Genomic DNA, 26,292 nt, shown 5'->3' on the forward strand with positions numbered 1-26,292 from the left:
TAGATAGCAAGCAATCACATTATTACTTGACAAATCCAACACGTATTTAACCCTTGTAAGTCACAGCTAAGTTACAGTTTACTTCAAGAATGTACTAACGTAACAGCATAACGTCCTTTGATTTAACATAAAATCCAAGGAGCACATATTTTACTACTACTGTCAACAAAGTCTTGACACAAAAAATTAAATAATAAATAACATAAAAAAACTCAAAATTCATCATTCAAACAAGACTTTAGAGTTGAGCACAAGGGCTTCAAATACTTTTTTTTGTTATCATAAGCCCCTTTTACACAGCCAGTGAAAGCCGTGAATATGCCGGAATTTCGGCCCTCCGCCCTGCTGTATAAATGCGACCGTTGCGGAACGAGTGAAGAAAGGTGCGAGAGATTGTTCCGGGAATTTTACTACCTCGGGGGGTAGTAAGATTCCCGACACAATCAGTTCCACCTCTCTGTTTAAATGCGGCCAGCTTGTTGTTGCGGAACAGGGGGGCGTTTGACGTTCCATAGCCTATGTTCTAAACGTGCGACCATGTTAGCAGTTGAAGGACGTGTGTTTAACATTAACCACGGCGGCCTGATGTCCCGTAAAAATCACCAAATAAAAGGAACGGCGTATAATCTAGCTGGTCATAAAGTCCGCTGCTCAATCCAAACCCCCACGCTTCATTTTGCAGAGTGCATGAGTCTATTTCTGCCCAGGGGAAGTTGTACAATGGGAAAGCTAGGCTAAGCTAGGCTGTGACCGGATCGCCACCGCTATTATTATCCTAAATCTGAGCGTATATCCACACTTTATTTCTGTCTACAGTAACGTGACTTCACACACTGTGTGTATGTGTATGTGTGTTTCTGATTGGCAGATCTCTGCCCTTACAAAGAGACTAGCTCACAGCCAACCTGTCACACAAACACACACAGACACAGAGGTGAAGCAGTGAGCAGCGGAGTGATTTTTGTCAGTTTGGTTAACAGTCCCAGAGATGTTGGACTCAGCGCGTCGCGAGATCAACCGACACACCGTGGGGACAGTAAAATATGGCCCTCTTACTGCAAGCTCCAGCACTTCTGCTCTCAAATCACCGGCCAGTGTTGTTGTTGTAAAGCAGCTGACCGGCGAGGCACTAAATGTTTACGTCACACCTGACGCTGTTTACAAGCACCTCTTTCATTCCGGACGCTGTGTAAAAGGGGCTAATGATGCACCAGTAGGCCGGCGTTGCTTGGTTCTGTGTAAATAACACAGAAGCAAGCAAAGCCGGCATATTGGAGTGATGTTGTTCCGTCAATATGCCGCAATCTCTGTGTAAAAGGGGCTATTGATTAATCTACCGTTTGCTAATTGACTGATAAGTGGTCGGATAAAGAAGTTTACTATTTTGTTAGACAAAGATAAACAGCCAATTTTCATATTTGAGGAGTTGGAAATGGTTATATCATTGATAATATTTGATTTGATTTAAGCAATTATGGATTATCAAAATAGATACAAATTACATTTCCTTTGGCCCAACAAATTGATTAGTTAACTACAATTTCCCCAACCCCACCACACTATCACCACCCCAAACCCCCACTTGAAGAGGCAAAAACTAATAAAAAGAAAGACAACGCTGCATCCAATTTTCCGAGAGGAAATTAAATAATACATAAAGCTAACAAGTTGGGGGTGCAGAGCCCAAACTCTCTACAAAAAATTAAATGTTTCATCTAAAATGGCAATGCGGAAGTGTCTGCAGTGACATTACTCTGCCATGAGAAACAGGGCCTGACCACAGCTCCATGTGAAACCTATTTAAGATTACAAGTAGAGGGAAAGAGAGAAGGAGAGAGAGAGCGAGAGAGAGAGAGAGAGAAAGAAAGAGAGAGAGAGAGAGAGAGAGAGAGAGAGAGAGAGAGAGAGAGGGGGGGGGTGGAAAAATGGTACATGATCATAAATAGCAGTGGGGAGTGTGTGTGTGTGTGTGCCGTGGATGAACGTGCACATGCTTGCGCTCTCGACAGAGGAATTTAGATTCCATAGAAAACTCTGAGGATGACAGTGTGTCCGTGTGGGCTTCTCCTCACCATATGTTACAGCTGAGACAATAGAGACCAAGGGAAGATTTTACACATGAATATTCCAGCAGACAGAAACAGTTGAATGTCTGAGTAGAAACGCTTACGCCTGAAACACTATACAATATTACTAAGCTGGGCTATATTATTAAGTTCACATTTCTGGTTTTACAATTCACTTCAAAACTAAACTAGCCTCCCAATTAAAAAAACATTAAAGCACAAAATAATGTCATAGCCTGATTTCACCTGAATAGGTAGCCAAGTTTTTTTAATTTATTATTCTCATAAAATATTTTTCTAGCTGCTAGTTAGCCAATATTAATAATAAAGCTGATTCAAATAAAAAAATACATGTTTTGCACTTTCTTCTTTGCCACTGAATGGATTAACTGTTGCACAAAACCGTACATTATTTTGCTCCACCCGCGAGGCTTAAGTCATTCTGGTACAAATGTTAAATGCCATAACAGATCTGCCTTTGGTAACTAGAAATATTATTTGTAACGTGTCATGTATGCAGAGTCTTAAGTTGAGGCTCAATGTTTTTGGCCACGCAATAAATGTTTGTCATGAAAGGGGAGGATGCTCCCCTGTTGCATGACTCACTGATAAACAAAGTAAAATGATTTGCAGATGGAAACCTCCTACAAAAGCTGCCAAATAGGGTCCATGTCAGGGGGTTGAGTTTTATCGTCTCAGGCCCCTAGCCCCCTACCAACCTTATGTTTTGGAAAGACCCATGTGGGATAGCACCTGTGTTGAGGCTACACAGTGTTAAAGTTGTCTGTGAATGTGTGTGTGTGTGTGTGTGTGTGTGTGTGTGTGTGTGTGTGTGTGTGTGTGTGTGTTGGGTGGGGGGGGGGGTGTATAGCTGGGCCATGTCTTTAAGGGCATATTTGTCCTCGCCCCTTAATCAGACGAATGAAAGCTCCACATTCTCCCTGGACTTGGGAAGGCAAGGGTGGCATATTTACCAAACACACCCACACTGAAGTAACCTGGAGTCTCAGCTCTCTGTGTGTGTGTGTGTGTGTGTGTGTGTGTGTGTGTGTGTGTGTGTGTGTGTGTTAATGTCAAGGTGGGTAAAACTCCACCTGTGTGATGTGCCCCACTGAAGAGTTATTTTTCCTGTTTTTCTCCATCACTCAAACACACTAAAATACAGAGCAGCTGTAGACACGCAGTGAATGTACATATACATAACTAATTCAAGCATAAACAACAATATAAAACACAGATGAACCTCTTTGCATGAATCAAACTGATTTAAATAAATATTGAAATATGGGTGAAGAGATGACACACATTTCCTTTAACAAAATCATAAATATTAATCTTATTAAGTGATTTCTGTCTTTCTGTCTAAGCTCTAAAAATATTTGTTGTGAAAGCTGTTCACATAAAGACCTGTGAATAATTGAGACTAACTGCGACATTTTGATCGTGGTACAAATCTTAGCAAAGGATATGTTATATCACAAAATCAAAATGTTCATGGCCAGATGCCACTTCAGTTCAAGCGAAATAAAAAGGTTCTCTGAAATTCGAGGGGCCTCAAACTCTTACTGGTTTATTTTTTGCCAAAAAGCAGCAACGAGTGGTAATTACACAAAAATGGCACAATGCATTTATGAGTCAATTGTGTTTGAGACATCATCACTTTTATCTGTGACATGCTCAAGTACAAGGACAGAGGTGGAATAAAGTCACTGATGTCACTTAGATAGCGTCTATGTAAAGCCTGTAAACATTAGTCACCATAAGTGAGCCAGTAGTGACAAATCCCTTGTGTATGGAATAGTACAATATGCCAATATATAGTATAATAATTAAAATGTTAATCTAAAAGAGAAAGAAAAGACGTCATCATTAGTTAAACCATTTTCAAAAGTGATACATCACAGCTTACGTACAAGTCCCTCTAATACAACTCTAACTACGTTAAGGGTGTATCCACAATGTTGTGTCTTTTCCTTAAGGCTCTGCTGTCCTTTTCTAGTTTTATTAGCTACCTTCAGGTTGTTCTACACACATTTTGGCATACACCTCTCAACTCCTCTGTCCTCTCCCTTCTTTTCTGCTCTTCCGTTCTTGCTCCACTTGTTTTTTTGGGGCTTTTGCTACCCACGTTCTGTCTCCCTGTCTGGCAAAGAAAAACAGTGCCACTAGTATGCTTGAGGGATCATATTTCCCAGGAAAATTTCAATTTGTGTTCATCATGTACTCGCGCATAAACCACACCACAGGCCTTATATATAAAATGTTAAATGAGGGCAGATTGGAGTGATTTCCCTCTCAGCAATTGCTGGCCTTTTGCAAGACACAGCAACCCGCTGTCTGTCGCGTTGAAGGAAATGTTTTCTTTTCTAACCTTTATTTAACCTGCAGTGTCGACTAAAAACAACCTATTACTCTGGCAAGAGGCAAAAGGCTCGTAGGAGAGGAAGTGAGGCGAGGTGTCAGTCAGACAGAGTTACAGAGGTGTAAAAGGCTTTGTTGAGATGTTGATTTGGTTTTCCATATCAAATGTGTTTTTCTGAGTGGCACAGTGACTGCTTCTGGGGTCAACCCCATAGAAAGAAAACACACTTGCACAGTCACAAGCACGCAAGCGCACACACACACACACACACACACACACACACACACACACACACACACACACACACACACACACACACACACACACACACACACACACACACACACACACACACACACACACACACACACACACACACACACACACACACACACACACACACACAGGTTAAACTCTATTTTGGAAACTCCACTGCCAACCTCGTCAGACACGCATTCATGTTTAACATGTTTATTTGATTGCAGATCTGTTTTTTCTTTCTCTCTGTAAGACAGACCTGGATTGATGGGGTGTATCGGCTCCTTACGTTGTGAAATGTGACTTTTATTCAAACAGCAAAACGTTTTGTTGATGCACTTTTTTGGCGCCTGTGTCCTTGGTGATAAAAATCTTTGCAAAAACAAATACTGGGTCATAAATCAGACAGGCGACACACAGAGCCAGAGGAGGATCAGCCTCAACCACAACAGGTGTTAAGAGGAAACCATTTGTCTTCCTGTGAGGGTGGTTTTTGCTGTGTGTGTGTGTGTGTGTGTGTGTGTGTGTGTGTGTGTGTGTGTGTGTGTGTGTGTGTGTGCGTGTGTGTGTGTGCGTGTGTGTGTAGGTGTGTGTGCGAGTGTGTGTTGTGCTCCAAGGCCTTATTTGTGGTCAAACTCTTTTTTACAGCTTTTAATCTTTGCGCACAAGTTTCTGCAAATCCCCTGTGTCTGTTCAGGCTTCTGTTTGAAAATGTGGAGTTTCTCATTGTCTTCTAAATCTCATCATCACTCATCATTAAACTACTTTTATATCTTTTAACTGATGCAAAAAATGCACCACTTCTTTATCAAGTTACAACTTAATACAATGCCTTTGTTGAAAGGAAGCTGTAGAGGCGCTCAGTAATTTAGGAAAGGGGGAATATTGACGTCAAGACAGACTGTAGATCTTCCTTTTTGTACGTCCTGCATTGGAACAGACTTGCTCCTGCCAGTGTGAAAAGCAAAAAAAAAAAAGAGTTAAGAAAACAATTGCGCCAGTGAGTTTGAATGGCTGTCAGCCAAGCGTTTCAGACACCTGGGATCGGACCAAACAGCTCTCCCCCTGTTGCAGGGAAAGGACCCACCGCCATGGAGGGTAAAGGCATATGTGACCGAACACAAAGATATTCTGATACTGGCTGAAAGCTGCAGCTTGAGGTTTGATTAAAATGCCTCAACAATAACCTCCCCCTCTTCAAGGGAGATGCATGTTACACCACTGAGATCTCTAGGGAGGGAGGGTTGGCACTGCCTGCCGTTTGCCGTCACCTCTACGTGCTCTGCCTCAAAACCAACAACTTCCACTTTTGTCCGGATTTCTTTGTTTTTGATTTCCTCAACAAGTTGTCAACATCTGTTAAGTGCTCATTGCCGTGGTGTTTTTGCACTTCACCTCGGGGAGGTCACCTGCCAATCACACGGCACAGGGAGGTCTGCGACACCCTCTCTTAAAGCAGCTACGAGTAACATTTAACTATCTTTTTAACAGCCTCAAACAGTTTCCTCTTATAATCATAAATTACCTTTAACAGCAAACGAGACTATCAGTGCAAAGAAAGACATTTTTATATAGTTTTTATTACTGCTTTTGGTCTGGTCGCACACCCAGTCCGATTTTCGGTTCGCTCGTGCAGGCTCTATGTTCACATATCCGTATTGGTCGCAGATTTCAGTGTGGCGCAGCAACGCGATTTGTGTAGCACTTACTGGTATTAGTTGATGCAGTGTCACTAACCACTCTCACGGAGCCGAAAAGAGTCCGGTACCCTCACACTTTCAACACACGGACATGCACTATATTGCTTCCTGATAATTTGAATCTTGTACGCCCGGCACGAGCTAGAAAACAGCTTCACGACAGCTGGCGTCGTAAAAATACTACCGCTTTTGTCCAAAGGGGACGCCAATGGGCAAAGTTACTCGTAGTGGCTTTAATGGAGTTTGATTTTTTTTTGTGCACTCAAGAGTTTGTCATTACTCGTTTCCTGTTTACATCAACGGAATATATTGCAGTAACATTTTTCATGTGCTCCGAAATGTTTTAATTTAAAGGTAACATTATGCCCATTTTCAGGCTCAAATAGTAATGTGGTAGGGGAGAACGGGGTAAGTAGGCACACTTTTTACTCTAGTGAGAACTGCTCATCACCTAAACATCTTTCAATAGTCATTCCCACGTTAAATTGAAGCTTAAGGTGTTGGGTTGAAATGTGTACCCCTCACTTTTTCTATCTTATTGTAATAAAGAAGAAATTAATCATCAAAGACACCCTTACACATTGTGAGAACCAACCCCATCAAGGGGTCGGTTGGCACACACTATGGGGTTGTTTGTCACAATGTTATCTTAATGGTAATAATCTTAAAAAGAAGGCAAGAAAGCAGAACTAAATTTGAAAGTTTAATTGCATTGTCAAGTTGACAAATAGGCCTACATAACTTACTGTAGCCTTGGCAGCTGGTCTAGTTTGGGATGCACTGGGTTGTTTTGATTGTGTTGCCCTTTTTTCTTTTGCATGCTAGCTGCCTTTTCCTGCTCTATTATTTCCTTCTCTGGGGTGTCAGTGAGGATACAGCTTGACAATTTCTTTCGTTATTGGGTTCCTTTTCTGGCTGCAGCCTTGAGATAACATGTGACAACCAACCCCCCAAAAAATGTGACGACCAAACCCAACTTGAATTTCTTGCTAGCATCAAGGCCAACGACCATCTGACAACTAATTAGCTTGCTAACCACAATCTAAACTATAGGTTACCCTTCACACTTTGTATGGGTAACAAGTGTTTTGTTATAAACCCAGTGTGTAAAAGCCTAGAAGAAAAATACTGAGGAGCTAAATATTTTCAATTTGACATGAAAAACACAAACAGTCCTCTCACCTCAAATTCAGCAGTCTAACTCCAAGGAAGACTATGTAGGTGACCTCTGATCCCAATTCTGGATATTTACATAACACAATTTCACAGACAGCGCCTTCTGGTTCCGAGATATAACGATTGTGACAACCAACCCGTGTGACATATTACCCCGTTCTCCCCTACTACTACGTCCAAAACACCTTTCATATTTCTCAGTCCCCATAGCTGAATCTCCTCTTCTCAGCCTCTGTCTGAAACACAACATTTTAGAGCCTGTCTTTGGCCCTGCATCTAGCTGCTGGTTTGAATCTAACTGCAAGTTAAATTCAGGGGCATTTGGGTGTGTGTTCATAACAGGCGGAGGTAGTGCTAAGTTAGGTTGGTCATTTTCTAGTACTTTGGGAGTCTCTTGTCACACCATATTAATGTTGAACAAGTGCATTTTGCACAATATGTAACCTTATTATATAACAACTTGTACAGCAGCGTCCATCTTATGCACAATTTCTTTATTACAATTGGTCTAGCATGTCCCCCATTATTTTTAGCAGACATTGAAAACATTCTCCTATGGCAATAATCGGCAGTTCCCTTGTATGGCATCACAGCCAGGCTACAAACAAGGCCAGGAACTGACTCAGTGCATGTGACAGGGTGTAATAAATTCTCCAGGTCTTTTTCCTGTCAGGGCTTGATCGTAAATGGGAGAGAATTGGAGTAGCATCACACCTTCCTTCAGGTAAACCTTTCTTCTTCTTCTTCTTCTTCTTCAAGACAACACTGCGATTACAGGATCAAATGTTGCTTCTGTTTGGGAAAGTGATGGCAGAGGTGAGGAACGAGAGCCAGCAGCAATATTGTGTGTGTGTGTGTGTGTGTGTGTGTGGGGGGGGGGGGGTTGTCAGTGGAGGGTTTATTTGGGGAGGTGAGTGTTGGGAAACCAGGTGTCACTCTGGGCAGGTAGGAAGACAGGTGATTTTAACAAGCTTTTAGCTCGGGGCTGACAACAACTGCGTCCTCCTGCATGACCCCACTGCCGCCTATCTCCTCTCGACCTGGGCCCGTCTCTCCTCTCACACCACTCTGAACTCCCAGGAATGTAATTAAAGTCAAAGCTTCAGGTAGTCGGTAGTGCTCAATACGCCCATTTGTCCATCACTTCTACAACCATGTGCACTTGACATTCATAGAGAGACATGGCACAGTAGTGTTACAAAACAAAACAAAGTCACAAGAAAATGTTGGGGCAAAGGTGGTTTAATCGTTGAAAATTGAGCTTTTTACACTGGGATACCAACAGGACAAATCTGTGCTATAGGGAAGCAGTTATAAGCTTCAGTTTTGAGCATTTTGCTTCAATTGCTTTTATGTCAGTGGCCAAAAGATAAGACTGTTGTTGTACTGGGAAACTTTCAGGTGAGAATGTGTGTGAATGTTAAGGCATGGAGCAGGATGTTTAATAGAGTGTTTGGGCAAACCAATTCTCACATAATATATCTATATGCTATCTGAAATAAATATGAAATTTGAAAAAAAACATACAATATAACACAATTTGAGGGGAATAGCAGGACCAACTTGAACATCTATCATTCACATAGATGGCATGTCATAACATGCATCACAATTCATCAATGATGGTATATTGGATGGTTGCATACTCTGCACACTTTATTTATTTTGTATCATAGTGCCTCATGGATTTGTCTAATGGAAATAAATGTTCACAAGTGAGAATTTTTTTTTGTCAGATCATACACAATGCTGCTCCTTTCTAGCATTTTGACTTTTTGGACGTTACATTTTGAATGAGTAGAGATGCAAAACCGTAAACCGAGAACAATAATGCGTCACATTAACAGAGGCATTTCCAGGCTGACTTGCATGCTGCAGCCATGTCACTACAGACCCACACGCTTGTGTGCCTCAACAATTGTACAAATAAAGTGGCCTTAAGGCTGGCATGATTAAACATGTCAAGTATTTGGGTTCTTTCTCAACTTCTTTCTTTTTGACAGCTATCAGACCCAACAGAATGTCCATAATTTTCAGACATGTTGGAAATGTATGTGCCTTGCCATTTAAACTTCAAACCTAAACAAGTTTCAAAATAGCCAGTCAAGATGTGACCATTCAGCCATCACAGGCATTGTGTTTGACATTGACTTTGTTGATTTGTCGTGCATGTCCCTCGGTCCTCTATTCTTGTAAACACAACAGTATCTTTAGTACTGTTATCTATCCTGTTTTCTCTCAAACTTTCCCTCTGTGATCACTGGTGTCTAAAGTTTCATCTAATCAAATTGTATCTATAGTGTTGGTATGTACAATATAACAAGAAGAACACAGGTTGGCACCTGGCTTTTTTTCCACCTATAAAGTCTTATCAGCTTGACTGTGGCATTACTTTGTGGGGTTTCAAGAACTCAATGGCAAGTGACAACAAACCTCCATTCCACAGATGACACTATAGCAGAAACCCCAAACACAACACCTGATAGCGGGGGATTGGTTTCTTGCTGCATACCTCCACCAGGTGTACACCGGCTCTAGGCTGCTTTTTTGGGTGGGGGCTGCCGAGTCAGGGATCAGGCAGAGAGCGTGAGCTTTCAGGATATGAGGAGGCCCTATAGATAACCTCAGACTGCCCCCGAGAGGATCATAACGTCAAAAGAAGAGACAGAAACACCTCAACACCTTCCTGTCCTGACTAGACTTGATTTTTAAGAAATTATAAACAGTTTCTGAGCTTGCTGGAAGAACGTTTGGAGTGTCCACATGCATCTGTTTTTTTGTACATGTCAATGTACTTGAAAACCTGTTTTTGATGCATTTTTTACCAAGACTGCCCAGTTAAATAGTGGTGCATCATGTAGCTGCACATATCTATGCTCTCTCTCTATTTGTGTCTGTTAAGGTTCAGGCTGTTAAGGTGCATTCTGGATTTGTGTATTTATCCTACGGCCTATTTGGATGAGGTTTGACTATCCTTGGGTCTCTTTTTTTTAAGGTATTCATGCATGTCTGGTTTAGGTAAGTTTTACATGGCTATGTTTAGGAACACGTCTGATCTTTAGTGCAAATCAGTGAAAGGATTACAGACAAAATAGAAAAAGAAAAGTCTGATCTGAAAATATATAACATGGCTTATTATTTGGTGGATAATGCATTCAGGTAGAAGGACCCTGTTGCTTATGGTCAGAAGCTGCTTTAGACGTCACAGCACATTCTTAGGCAGCCAAATGAAAGTCACATCTCATCACAGATTCTTCTGTATGCGGCAGTACTCACAAACATGTCACACAGAGAACATGACTGGGACAACAATGACATCACTGTTCGAACAATCTGTCCGGGCCCGCTAGAAATAGAATAATTTAAAAAGCGGTCCTTCTCTGAAAACACACACTGTACATCTTAACGGAATGTGTAAACTTTGAGTCACGCTGAAGGTCAAAGAAAAACACGATTTATTTGACAAAGACAGATATAGAGAGAACCAGAGCCAGTACAGAAAACTATCAAAGCCGTGATGTTCTGCACCATTTTGTAATAGACATGTGCTCACACCAACCAAACTTAAAGTTGATGAATTACTCTCAATGGCCAGAAGGTTATTCATTCTTTTTAAAGCAGTGTCCTTTTTATAAACTTTCTCTGTAATGTTTGTGGTGTAGGACGGTAGCCGTTTCTCTACTCAGAACAATGTGAATAAATGGAAATCACGCGGCAGACAAATGCAGGGAGACAAATCAGTCACACAAAAGAGTGTTTGTACGATTACTCCCAGTGTGCTGTGAGATCACGAGGGTGCTCTGTGACACAGTGCAGACACAACACAGTCATCATGGAAAAGCACAGTAACATCTCCCTGCAATGCAATTTCTTATTTGGGGAGGTCAGCAGTAGTCACTATAAGATGTATGCATCATTTGCATTGGAGTGTTAAACTCAATGCTTCATAAGACATGAAAACTATGGTTTTTCCCGCACTGACACATACATTCTGAGAAGTTTGATTGGATGGTTGTCAAACCTTTATACCTACACAAATAAATGCTGTACTAAACATTATATCAACAATCATATACAATCTCTACACTTTAATAATAAAAAAAAAATGGTTAATGAAGATCTTCGTTCTCAGATGTATCTCTATGTATGTATGTATGTATGTATGTATGTATGTATGTATGTATGTATGTATGTATGTATGTATGTATGTATGTATGTATGTATGTATGTATGTATGTATGTATGTATGTACTGTACTTCCTATGATGAAGGATATTTAAATGAGTGGTTATGTATAATTTCATAAATCTCCTCACGGTGACACTTGAGGGAAACATTAGTATTTTATGGTTCTGAGGCAGTGACTGCTGGTTTGGTCTTTTATGTTCCTGTTGCACTCACTATAAATCAATCGAAGAAAATGGAACTCACCTCTGCTCCAGAATACTTGTTGGTTTGAGTCACCAGGTCACCGAGACACACATTTTGGGCGACGGGCATGTTGCGAAACTGGAGAGAAAATATCTCACGTCGGGTTGGAGCATCTGGAAGAGGCACATAGACGATTCGGTCGAGGCGACCTGGACGCATCAGAGCCTGTAAGATGGAGAAAAATCACAATAATATTACAATCAAATTTTTCTAAAATTCTTACATATAATTCTATCAAGTTAAGGGCTGACAAACCAATACTAAACATCCGGGAAATCTTATTTGTCTTGCTCAATGTTAAATTCAACTGGAATCTAGTGCATATTTTGTTCATGCTCACTCACAAAAATATTATCAGGACACTTTGGCTGTGACCTTTGACCTCCTTACTGCTTGCTTATTATGTGGAGATCATGGAACTGAAGCATGCTCTACTCAGGCATTGATTGTACGCCTCTTTAAGCAAGCCAATAATTAAAATGCCTAAAATGCAAATTGTGAGATGAAAGATTTTCACTTCTAGCAGTCAGCATGGAGACAATGTTGACGTTATCTCTACTTCCTACAGATCACATCTCTGTGACCCCAAAACAGTCCTTGAGTACCCAAAGCCGCCGCTGTCTCGCTTGTCAGACGTCATTAAGTGGCAGGCGCCTCTCAAACACAGACAGGCAGAGAGACAGACAAATATGCCCTGTCTCCATTGACTCTACTCAACCGGGCTGTGACGAGCTGCGATGTGGTATTGTTTGGTTTGAGTGTATCAATTTGACTAGCCAGCTAGCCAAAGAAGAGCACAATTTGTAAATAACTAAATGCTTTTCACTTGCTGCAAATTAGCATTTAATTTCAGCATGCACTGGAATGAAAAATCAACAGAAATAACACACATCAACTGGAACTGACAGTTTCATTGTTGTTCCTCTACCAAGACACAGTGAGGCCTGGTTGTAAAGACAGTGGAGCCTCTGGCTTTGGGCCAGACAGCCCACAGCGGGGCTAAACCCCGGCCAGCAGAGACGAGGCAGGAGACACACACACAGACGCAAGCCATGCAGGAGGCCATGTCAGGAGTGATCAGTGAAGGTTGGAGAGACTGGACCAGCAGCCTTTGAACTCGTCTTCACACTGCTATTCCTGCGTATCTAAGCCTGCCAGTCCTCTTTTCTTTTATATACATAGACTACGGACATTTATAGGAAGTCAGCCTGTTTGCTCAGTAGGTACATTTAAAAATGCTATGAGTATTTATGAGTATTTATCAAGCAAAATGCCAAACAATTGCTAGTTCTAGCTTCCTAAATGTGAAGATTGTATGCGGTTCTCTAATTTTCACCTCTGTATGCTGAATCATTTTGGATTTTGACTGCACTGAGACAAAACAAGCAATTCATTCAAGAATTCCTTTTGAACCTCAATGATAATAAAACGCATTGTGAGATGCAGCCCTGTACTCAAGATACTAAGACTGGATATTAGTAAGGAGTTCACAATACGAAACGCATCACGATACATGGGTCACGGTATGGTATACAGTGCCTTGCAAAAGTATTCATACCCCTTGAAATTGTCCACACGTACATTTATTTTATTGGGATGTTATGTGATTTTTTTTATAAATTAAAAACTGAAAAATGTGGTGTGCAAAAGTTTTCAGCCCCCCTGAGTCAATATTTTGTAGAATCATCTATTGCTGCAGTTACAGCTGCAAGTCTATTGGGGTATGTCTATACCAGCTTTGCACATCTAGAGACTGATATTTTGGCCAATTTTTCTTTACAAAATGTCTTGAGCTTCAGATTCAGTATCAGATTGGATGGAGAGCGTCTGTGAACAGTCTTTCAGGTTATTCTCAATTGTTTTAGGTCTGGACTTTGACTGGGCCATTCTTATACATCATGCTCTGATCTAGACCATTAGACATAGTAGATCTGGCTGTATGTTTAGGGCCATTATTCTGCTGGAAGGTGAACCTCTGCCCCAGTCGCAAGTCTTTTGCAGACTCTAACAGGTTTTCTGCCCTGTATTTGGCTCCATCCACCTTCCCATCAACTCTGACCAGCTTCCCTAGTAAGAAAGAAAAGAACCCCCACAGCATGATGCTTCCACCACCATGTTTCACGGTGTGGATGGTGTGTTCAGGGTGATGTGCAGTGTTAGTTTTCCGCCACACATTGCATTCTGCATTAAGGCCAAAAAATAGGGAAAATAGTAAGGGGTTTGAATACTTTTTCAAGGCACTGTATCATTATACCTTGCAATAAGATGCATATTGCAATATATTGCGATATTCGGCTTTGTATTCGGCTCTAATTTTGTCATCCATGTCGGCCATGCTGCTTTCAGCTTTCACTCTGCCACAACACTGGGAATGGCACCCGGCAATTCGAGGCAACTAGCCGTACTGATACATCTACAGGAGCAGAGGTTGTAGTCTACAACCTGTTTTAAAGGTTAATTTGTTTTCAGAATATATATTTTTGGTGCTGGAAATTGATATAATTATCATGAAATATAAATATCACAATATATTGATATGTTGATTTTTTAAATATAAATCTGTTTACAAAGTTTGCCTGATGCAATTTGTAGAGTTTTAGTTCATGGTTTGTCTTCCATTTCCCTTCTGGATAACCTATTGCCATTTACTGGAGCGATGGACAGTTTTCCTGCCTTTTATCTGTTGCTTTCGTGTGCCTGTGTATGTGTATGGAACATGAGAGGATGGAAACTGGAGACAAACATTAGTAGCTACCCTTGGGTAACCACAACAGAGCCATGGCTGACAAAGGAGTAATGGATCATGAGAGGAAATGTTCTTGTTTTTCAGGTCTCAGGATTCTTCCACTGTTTTGGAGTAGAGGGTCTTGCTGTAGGTGACCAACCATCGATATAAAATGAATACACAGGATTTTATGAATGGATAGCAGGTTTGAGTGCTGCGGCATTCATTTAAAATCATGGGAGCTTAAGACTTGGGGAACTTGATAAGATCTGCCCCACAAAACAACTATAAACAACACATTTGAGAGTTAGTCCTTGATGTCATGGTTATTCCTGCAGGTTAGTAGAAATGACGGGGTTGTGTCTGTGCAGGAGGTGAGACGGGTGCAGTGAGGATTGCAGTCTGTGGTTGTTGTCACAGCAGGTCGAGCCAGTCGCGGCATTGCATATTGCACTAAGCAGAGGACGTGCCAGGGACACTTCCTGAGTTGCTCTCCATGGAAGTATCTAGCGGCTGCTTGCCAACACAAACCTGCTGACCCCCGGCTAAATAACTCACGCAAACAGACACTCCCAACAAATGCACGTACACAAGCATGCACACAAATGCACAATTACTGTTAATGCTCGTTTAGCTTGGTGTATTTGACATCTCTGAGCATTTTTTCTAGTGCAAAGACACCGCCTGCAACTTTATCGGTCATTAATTCTCTCCGCACACAAAGTGGAGAAGTGCCTGTCGCTTCCTGGCGCTTAGGCTCCAAGGGTTCTAAGGCGCTCCCAAAAAGCAGAGCCGACCCTCAGCTTTGAGACTGCTAAACTCATCTGACTGCCCTGGAGGGAAAGAAAGGCTTTTTTCCCCCTTTCCTCTCAGCAAGAGCAGGGGGCCTATCCATCACTTAACAAGATACACTTCCTGTTCTCAAGGATCCAGGGGTGGGGGTAGGAGGGGAGGAGGAAGAGGAGGTATGGGGGGGGGGACCCCGAGAGACAAATACTTGGCTTGGCACGTTTGGCAAGCGTTGACGGGCTCTTTTCACAACGGCATCATTCCACCTGAAGTCTTGGCTCGACTGGCAGAAGGCAGGAGAAGAAGGAGAGAGGAGAGGAGGAGAGGTGAAAAGGAGAGATGAGGATAAAAACAGCTAGACCAAGGGACCCGGTAGACCAACTTGAAAAGACTACAGTACCAATGCCCTTCAAACAAACAGATAAGTGACGTGGGTGACAGAGACAAAACAAAGTTGTATACATTATCTAAGTATCTTCTAACAAGAGTCTGCATGAAGGATATCATCCACATTGTTGCAACACTGACATGATAGGCACCATTACACATGAACCATTAGTAATTAGAAATGCCTCTAGGTTAGAAATACCAAATAGCTTTAAGTCAACATTGAATCATTTATACACCACTACATCTGGGCAATGTGCGTTGTGGACTACCCTGCAGAGCAATCAAGCACAATGCGATGGGGAGAAAGTTTTGAAAAATAGAAGTAGGGCCAACGTTAGGATCAGCCAAGCTGATCAAAACACACAAAGAGAGAAAACAGAGAGACAGAAGAGGAAAAAAACTCATCCGCTCTCTCTGCGCCAAGTTTCACTGCCGATAACAACAGTAATCATTCCAGGCATTGCAATCCTCCTCAAGAAGTGATTACCCCCTAATGACAGACGACTTCCTATCTGTGAAGGCTGGTACCTCTCCCTAACCAGTGGGGAATGCTGGGAATTTTTCTACTTGGAGCGTTGTTGCTTAGCACATTCTTGGCCAGCTTCAATCTGACCTGCTCTGAGCTAAGTCTACAAACTGTTTACAAACGTACGCCCCCGCAATTCAGGTGTCTTATTCTTAGATGGAAGCTCAGACATAGTGCGGTTATACAAGATCTGATCCGCTTTGTTGCTCAACACTCCCTTCAGATCAAATGAAAAAAATGTAAAGTAAAGTAAAGTAAACACTGGGTCCAGGATACAGAACAAGGTGACTAAGTTATTCCCAGCACTAAGTTCTTCACATCTGGTGAAATCTCTCTTTTCTTTCAAAACTCTTTTTGTGAGCACTTTTTCCAACATGCAGGATGATAGCAGGCTGTCTGGCTGAATAAGAGGCTTGCCTGAGGAAACATCCGTTGACTTTGTTCCCTGCCTGAAGGCATTTGCTGTATGTGGTTTCCTAACCTGTCAGTCCGCAATCCTCTGAGGCCTTGGTGAGTCATACTGACTTGGAGATGGGCCACCCTAGAATCATGCAGTACACACACCAAACAAAAAAATGCAGAGAGCACGATGGGAACTGAAAGCTCACAGAAAGGTCACAGAGGTCTACTTTTGGAGTTCAGACCTTGGAAACAAAGGGTACAGACTCAATGCCAGCAAATGTTGGCTATCATCCGGTAAAAACAATCCTAAAGGTATTATGGTTATTCTGCCTAGTGCAACTGCATAAGCAGTCTACTGCAGATAAATTAGTGAAAGTAGCTGCTAAGTTTTGGGATGTGGAGGCCAATGGGGGACAAGTTTGTGCTGTATTTTCCATTATCTCTCTGGAGAAGTTCAGTCTAAAACAGAAAATGTTTAAAGACATTGTCAGACCTGGTCCATATACTTGTGATCCAGGTTTGTTTTCTTCAGTGGTTTGGCGAGGAGTTTGTTTTCATAAAAGCAAATCCTTCCAAACCGTATATCAGTTGTGCAACAAGCATTCATGGCAAGACTGTTTGGCATCTTTCTCACTTCAGTGAAATTAACTGTTTTTGCACCTTGCACAAGATGAAACATGCGTATGGTTACTCAAATTGTTTAATTTTGTCCTGTTTCTACACAAAGTGAGACATAATTCAGTCTTGCGCTGGTGTGTTGAGTGCATTAAAGCAGCAGAATATTCAAATTAATTGCAATTTGTATTTAAATTAATAGTTAAATATATATATTTTTTTTAGCTTTTTGCCTCGCTCTCAGGCTCAAGAAAAGATGACCAAAACCATTTATGTAACTGTGCATGCATTCTTGATATAGAAATGGGCAAAGGTGCCTCATCCAGGTGAGCTTAGCTCAGACACAGGAAGTCAAAGAGAGCAAGTCAAAAGATACACTTTACAACATCACTAAATGCTCCTGTGTGCTTGTTGGGACTTGTTTATTTACTACATTATATTGCACTCTAGATGTGTACATTATGACAACATGTGTAAAAAATAGTCCCAAAAAGCACACAGAAGCATGTACTGATGTTGAAAAGTTTATATTTGGACCTGCTCCCCTTGACTACCAGTGTTTGAGCTAAGCTAATGTGGATGAGAGACATTCTCTCATTTCTACATCAAAAATGCACACAGTTACAGGAACAGTTTTTGTTGCTTTTTCTTGAGCCGGAGAGTGAGGCAAAAAGCTAACAATATTAATATTTTTAAACTATTCCTTAAACACACATTTCACCAGACGAGGGTTGGGCCTTTATCTCTGTACAACTTCAAACCATGAGGATCAGGCCCCAATGATCTATAGTTATTGCAATGGTTAGTCTAATATGAGTGTTTTTTCTATTACTGATACATGATGCTATACAGCTTCAGCCAATGAATCCCATATTTGGTGGGATCCAAAGTTGGATTTTGTCCAACAGAACTCGTATAAAACAGTAGCTTTTACACATCAAACATACCAATATCTTGGATGCCCTAAAAATACCCCTTGGCTTCATTTAATTCCTCTGCTGTATGCCACAATACAAAACAGGCTATCATGCCTGTTCTGTTTTTCGTTCATTCAAATCCCACATACAGTATATTGACGTGTAGCTAAAGTAGATTTATACTATCATCTGGAGAGTTTTGCACACCACATCTCTCTAAAAAGATGACATAATTTTGGACAAAGCCATGCTATGTTCAGAGTGACACTGGACCTGCTTTATGTCAGTCCGGATTCTGATGTGGGAGAGGACCAGAGGAGGAACAGATTGTGGAAAAAGAGTAAATCAGAGAGAGAGAGAGAGAGAGCAAGAGAGAGACAGAGATGGGACAAAAATGACTGGGGGAGTGAGAAACTGAGAGAGAGAGAGAGAGAGAGAGAGAGAGAGAGAGAGAGAGAGAGAGAAAGAAAGAAAGAAAGAGAGAAAAAAGAGACAGAGAGCGAGCAGCATAGCTGGCAACTAGTCAAAAACATGAGAGGCTTTCACTCTGGATTTTGCCCTTGAGTCAAACTTGCATCCGGCAGGCGAGGCCACCGTGTCCAAGAACCAAATAACTCCGGCGCTGTTAACCCCCTACTGTCCCACATACTCTGCAAAGCCGGGAGAAGTCAAGATGTGTAGTTTCAAAATGAGGTTAAAACCATTTGAACAGTTAATATTTGTATTGTAGAGAAACCCAAATGCAAGAAAACATATGCACATAGTTTTGTAGGTCTTAAAAACTAATTTCAATCTAATGTATACTGTTAATTAAAAAATCCATTTGACCAAACAGCAGCATTAATTAATTCATACATTTTGGGAAACCCACTCATTTATATAGGAATGCATGCGGAAGGATAATTCTGTATTATTACAACTTGGGTTTTATAATTAGGGTGATGATAACATTGTCTTGATCAACGTAAATGCTGAGATCTGGAATGAGTAAACTGTGGTGGCTGTTCACTTTCTCAAAGAGTTTGTGTATAATAATTTTGCCTCAAATGGTCAAATGAATAAATGTGACAAATCTTCAGCTATTATTTGCATGGTCTTTTGACAGCTTGTGATTCCCGTAATGGAAAACTTATTTTTAGCGATGTCGCTGTGCTCCAGGATCTCAGCCGTTAACTTAGCGAGTACAGACTTATCAATACTGATAGGAATGATTAAAAAAATAAAAGCTAAGCTGTAAAAAGACGGACTTTTCATTCAACACATAGACAGTTTGAGGTTTGTTTTCGTCCCACAGTGTTGTGAATTTACACATTTAAATGTTTAGTATGTGTTGCACCAGCAGTACCCAGACTCTAATGTGTCTAATGTGTGTGTGTGTGTGTGTGTGTGTGTGTGTGGTGTTGTTGAGCTTTGGGCCATTACAGAATTAGATGTCACACCTCTTTTAGCTTTATGGTGTGTGTGTGTGTGTGTGTGTGTGTGTGTGTGTGTGTGTGTGTGTGTGTGTGTGTGTGTGTGTGTGTGTGTGTGTGTGTGAGGGGGTATGGAGACCAGGTGAAGAGATTGAGATGAGGGGATGGAGGTGGGGAAGACAGCGCAGCAGCTGTGTTTCTCTCATTTTCGTTCTGGGGGGGGGGGCGGTGGGGCACACCCTTACAGCTGCCCTGGGGGCCGCAATAAAGTCTCTGGATCTGTCAAACCAAGTCTGGCTGGTCCTCACACCTCCACAGAAAAAAAATGGCCACTGCCAAAAAAGCAGTCTTATTTTGATAGAAATAGGTGTGCAGTGTATATGTATATGTGGAATGGGTCGCCCACCAGAAAAAAAAAGAGGTGAAGAAAAGCAGAGGAAATTAGGCCGAGTCCATGTTGAAATGTCGACTCAATGGAGCCCAAAATAAAAAAAAACTGTAAAACCGCTGCCATAAAATACATGTATGTTTGCTTTACAAAGAGGCGTTTCCTGTGAGCTGTCCGCAGTTCGCAATGTAATTCTATGGGGCCTTGCGTTCGGTGTAAACTCGCTGGTCTGGTTTCCATAATCTACCCCAGAGTCTTTGGGCAACCTCCAAACTTCCCGGTCAAATGTCTGCCTCAGACAAGTCGTCGGAAACAACAGATGCCCAACGTTTTCAGGGCACACGTTTTCAGTAATTGAAAGTGTTCAGGGGCATTCACATTTCATCCCAACAGGCACAGCCTAACAACTTCAAGCAAAGATCATCGGATGTGTCTGCATAAATACAACTTCACAGATGTGCATGCTTAAAGAAGTAAAAATAAGGGCTTCAACCGTTTGATGGATATTTGATTATTGATTTATTTTCCAATCAATTTCCCGTTGAAAGAAAATAATCATATAGTCTATAAAACATAAAAAACTATGAAAAAATTACTATCACAAGTTCAGGGGCGTCTTCAAATGTGTTGTTAAGTCTGACCAACAGCACAACAACCAAGAGATTCAGTCAACAATAATGAAAGACAAAGACAAGACGCAAATCTACACAACACTGGAACCTGATTAAAACATTCTTGGCGAATACTTTTCTGTAGTTCAACTAATCAATTTATTGTTTGACCTTCGTCAAAATTCCGGTTTATTCTATTCCACACAAAATATGAGGTCTTGGCAATACAATTTGGTTTTAATAGTAACACAGGGCTGAACATCTTCATCAATAACATAGTGGAGAAATACTGAACTACACTCAACAAAAATATAAACGCAACACTTTGGTTTTTGCTCCCATTTTTCATGAGATGGACTTAAAGATCTAAAATTCATTCCAGATACACAATATTACCATTTCTCTCAAACATTGTTCACAAATCTGTCTAAATGTGTGATAGTGAGCACTTCTGCTTTGCTGAGATAATCCATCCCACCTCACAGGTGTGCCACATCAAGATGCTGATCTGACATCATGAATAGTGCACAGGTGTGCCTTAGACTGTCCACAATAAAAGGCCACTCTGAAATGTGCATTTTTTTGCTTTATTGGGGGTCTGGGGACTCAGAACCAGTCAGTATCTGGTGTGACCACCATTTGCCTCATGCAGTGCAACACATCTTCTTCGCAAAAACAAAAGTGTTGGGTTTATATTTTTGTTGAGTGTATGTTGCAAAAATATTACTATAATTTTCTCATGCGTACTGTAGAACTAAGTAAGTACTATTGGCAATCAATTAACTACAAGCTACGGATTTGGTCATTTGCCTCCAATATGAGGGTGCTCCTTTGATTACAGATTGTTCCGCCTGGACTTTCTTGGTCCACAAGTCCAGCAAAATTGCTAATCTTGTTATTGCAAAACACAGAAACACACACACACACACACACACACACACACACAATCACTCAAGTCTCTTATTCCCTTCGTACACACACCCACACAAGCAGAGCCCCCACTTTCCCCCAGAGACAGACTGCAGGTGCCAGGCCCACCTCGGGGTCCCTGCCAGGCTCTCGTTAGGCCTGGTGCCATTCAGGCGGCTCCTAACACGCAACCCTAAGTGCTTTGTGTTTCACTGACAGCCCTTGTCGTCCTCTTCGTGTAGTGGTACGGAGCCAAAAAGAAAGAAAAGAGAAGGACTTCATGGATTATTGCTTTGAATAATTTGACAGAGCCACAAGGCTGAGATTAACCTTGCAATGTATGGACATTTTACCAGAGTGTTTTTTCTCTTATTTGGCCACTTGAAATATCCCATAATATTACTGATGTCCATTTACCAAGGCTTCCTAGTATTTCATTTATGTATTCATCATATGGTCTTAAAACTCACATGTAAAGACCTAAAACATGCTTGAGATTAGACATCAGTGCAGATATTTCAAATCAGATACAAGGTTTTCAATTCACTTGTGTCACAATGTGATTAAATTAATCAACACCAATGGCCAAAAATATGGAACTCAAATTATTTGTTTACTGATTACATGTTTTTTTCAAAATATGATGGCATTCATGATGTCATGAAGGATAGGTCCAACAGTGACAAAAAGAGAATCGATGAAGGCTCAACAATAAATCTTGAAACTGTCCCACCCTTCCTATACCATATTAGTTGTTCGTTAATTTATGTGTCTTAGTTCAGTTCCAACAATCTTTATATTGCATTGATGGGTTCACTGCTTTCTGTTTTACTCTTTAGAGAATTGAATATTCACTATTTTTGATATTTATAATAATAATCGATTACTTAATAAACACACAATGGAGACATGGATGGATAATTGCAACTATAGTTCCCAGTCCTAGTCAGAAACCCTTTATTTTTCAAAGCGACACAGCTTTAGAGGTAAGTAAATGGAAGTTACATACATTGACACAGCTGTCGGCCAGGATCATAACACTTGACCATCCAATGAAAGACAGACAACGGACAGATCCTGAGCAACGCTTCTTTTCCCCAGTACAACTATCACAGCGAATCAACTTTGACAATCTCTGTCATCGTTCCACTCTAATATTTCGGCCACCCAGTGCCTACATTCACACTATAGTTACAATAAACTATGGAAACACATGCCGTAGGATATTTACCGAACATCGACAATTGTTAGTGTGTGGATAGTTTTTATTCAATTTCCGCAAACATTTTAGTTAAAAGTGAAGTAAGCGGTTTATTTATGTTAATACAAGTGTTAAATCGCTCTTTATTCATACAGTGATCACTTACATAATGTGCGCGTTTCATAAAGCCGATCTCTCAGTCAGCTGCTCTGCATGTAATCGGCAAATAAACTTTTCGGGGGATCCCGAAATTTATATCCAATCACAAGAGAGAACGCTACAAAACGAAACCCATCTCACTCATGGTCTCTCTGCTAGTGCACGCCAGAGCGACACATGGGTGAATGTTTATGCGCCTACAATGGCGGAGCAGGTAAAAATCCTTCCCAATGTCTGTTTTGATGGTTTTATCATGTTTTATCACACTTATGGATCTGAGATGATGCTAGATAACTCGCTGCTTGAAGACCGCAGTGCATTAATGTGGTGACGTAGGGACGAGCGAGGGGACTGCTAACTGCAGTAACTGACAGGAAGTTAGCTAAAAGAACTATTCCGCTTACAGCACCTTTAAATATTAAGAGTGGACTTAGCTGGGCAAGACCTCAAAGTCAGCGTCGGCTCAACATGAGTCACTAATGACATATATGTATGTTCTAATGGTAATACTGAAAAGCTGTTTAAGTATCTAGCTTTAGCTAAGATATACAGTAGGTAATAGCCTGCATTAGAATTGGTATGTGGTTAAACGGTACAGTCATGACCATAATGCTGAGTGAAAGTTGTCCAACATAGCAAGTGCGTCAATGGGGGAGTACAGCGGGCAGTAGATGACAGAAGGTATACGGACGTAAACACCTTCTGGCAGCCACATTGGAAGCTTTCCGAATAACGCAATTGGCTCTGCTGTCATAACATAATTTAACAGACATGACTATGTCTTGATTAGAACTTTAATATTTCCCCAAGTATAACTCTGACCAACTTTGTGTTTGGATAGTTCACTTGTTGTCAGCTAGCCATCATCTAGTGCATAGTTTTGAGAATTTGTTGTATGTTAATGTACTTGGCTTACTCCTCCTATGCTAGGCTGCAATCATTCTTTAAAGAGCCCCAGTATTGAAAAGGTCACTGTCACAAGACAGCTTTACTGTATTTTATCATAGAAACATGGCAGTTTCATCTCATTATGCACTTTTTGCAGTACCTCTCTGGATTTCCCCTTAATAGGCCTTATACTAATAATAATTGATAGTATTTATGAAGCACTTTTTAGGAGGTCTCAAATACACTATAAGGGAGAGTGGCCTAAGTTGTGCCGGTGGGGAAGTTGTGCCACCCCTTGTTTCTAGAAAACCATAGAATAAATTGGAAATGTGACCACATATTTAAGAAGAGCCATCCATTTAACTCATCCTGTAAAGAAGGGAGAAACATGGAATAAGATATAAGCACATTTAAGCTAAAAAAACAGTTGTTTGCCTTTCAAAGTAAAATTTCCATGATCAAGGTTTTTTGATTACTGTGTCTGAACAATTATAGACATGTTTGAAAACATTTGACACATGTTTTAGTGTTTTAGTATGCTACACTTTGTGTCTATATAGTTAGCACGATGTCAGCCCTAAACTGCTGCATCATGCTTATTATCCAAAATTCTGGGGATGGGGTGATTTGTGCCAGAGGGCCTAGGTGAGTTATAAGTAAGTAAGTAAGTAAAATGTATTTATAAAAGCACATTTATAACAGTTTGCACTGTCCACAGTGCTGTGCATAGTGCATTCAGTAGGTAAAAAATTAAGGTAAAATAACAATAACCAAAATAAAAGACATAAAGCCCAGACATCCACATATAAACAAAGATAGTAGTGCAGATGTAAGATAGTTAATGGGGAGGAAAAACAAGGGTGTACAGATGGGTTTTGAGCCTTGATTTAAAGGCAGAAATGGAGGGGGAATTGCATATGCCAGGTGGCAGTTGGTTCTACAAGGGCGGAGCAGCTAGTGCAAAGTACATTTCTGAGAGTTGTGCCATTGGCATGGCTGTATACGCTGGTCACCAAAAGAAAGTGATTGTCTACAGTAGCTCAGAAGAGACTGACATATCCATTTCACTTAACGACTCCACTGATGAGAGTTCAGATGGCCAGAAAGATGGTGATTGTGAGCTTAGCAGGTAAAACCACCTAGATCTGCTAGGCCTTGTTTAAGAAAATGTTCCTTCAATCTTTGTAACATATTTACTTTAAATAAACCTTAAATAAGTGATTGTCGAATGGAGTTGTCTTGCATTACAGTTAATGAGATATATATCAATGGTACAATTTACCCCATGGTATTTTCTCTTGTGGCACAACTTACACCACACCGGGGGCAAGTTGTGCCACAAGACAACTTTTTTTTCCGAAAGCTACGTTTCTTCAACAGTTTATTCCAGATCCAAAGTTTTTATTGCCAGGGATGCACAATACCCTGAAATATATGTACATATTTGAGTTGGAGACTTTACTGTCAAGGCCTCACTTTAAAGTCACTTTGAGTAAAAAGTGGCACAACTTAGGCCACTCTCCCCTACCACACTATAACAATTGTATTTTTAAACTTGTTATACATATTTATTAAATATTTGAAGTAGTCCTCAGTGGATCACTATGAAGGACCTACACATGGTTGCTCGTGACACAGCTGCAGAGCTGATTAATCTCTAGATAGAGTATGAGTTCAATGAGCTACATTCATTTGCACTCAAATACTGTATGTGCACAGTGTTTATGTACATGAAGCGTCAGTGTGGCCCTGATATGAAATTCCATGAGTGTTTTGTGACTCTTTGAAAATAAACTTGGTGGAAAGGAATCCTGGTCTGTACATGTACAGTGAGACATTTGTAAATTCCCCTGAAATTCACTGACTTAAACAATGTGAAATGCAAAGTTTAGAAAATTGTGATACATTCCTTGAAAGGGAACGTTTCATACTTTCTTTTTTTTTTTTTTTTTTAAGATATTTTTTGGGCATTTTTATGCTTTATTGACAGTGCAGAGAGACAGAGGTGAAATGGGGCAGAGAGGGGAGTGACATGCAGAGAACGACCGCGGGCGGGAATCGAACTCGGGTCTGCTGCTGGGCCCGGCCCGGGAGGGGGACGCCTTACCAACTGAGCTAAAGGCGCCCCTAAAAGGGAACGTTTAAAGGAAATAGTTACAATTGTATACAACTAGAAAAGTGGGGGTAAAAGTGGAACTTGGAATATGTGGAGACTATATACGATAACTCTGTCCACAGGTTCATGAGATGCACTTTCTCATTGTGTTGATAGGCGTTAATACCCCTGAGGCTGGTTTTTAATATTGCATAATCTTAATACCAATATAACAAAACTCCCATCATTGGCGTAACACAAACTTGTATGGC

The 26,292-nt window shown here is 40.9% G+C and overlaps 1 protein-coding gene across 1 annotated transcript in view; it reads right to left on the reverse strand.

The window, feature by feature from the left end:
* Nucleotides 1-26,292, reverse strand: part of afg2a (AFG2 AAA ATPase homolog A) — a 107,954-nt gene that overhangs the window by 10,445 nt on the left and 71,217 nt on the right. The window contains exon 16 of the mRNA XM_080035026.1: nucleotides 11,994-12,158. Within this exon, the coding sequence (XP_079891152.1) occupies nucleotides 11,994-12,158 (165 nt within the window). The remainder of the gene's footprint in view (nucleotides 1-11,993; nucleotides 12,159-26,292) is intronic.

The sequence above is a fragment of the Ammodytes marinus genome (assembly GCF_949987685.1).
Source record: "Ammodytes marinus genome assembly, chromosome: 10".
Lineage (NCBI taxonomy): Eukaryota > Metazoa > Chordata > Actinopteri > Uranoscopiformes > Ammodytidae > Ammodytes > Ammodytes marinus.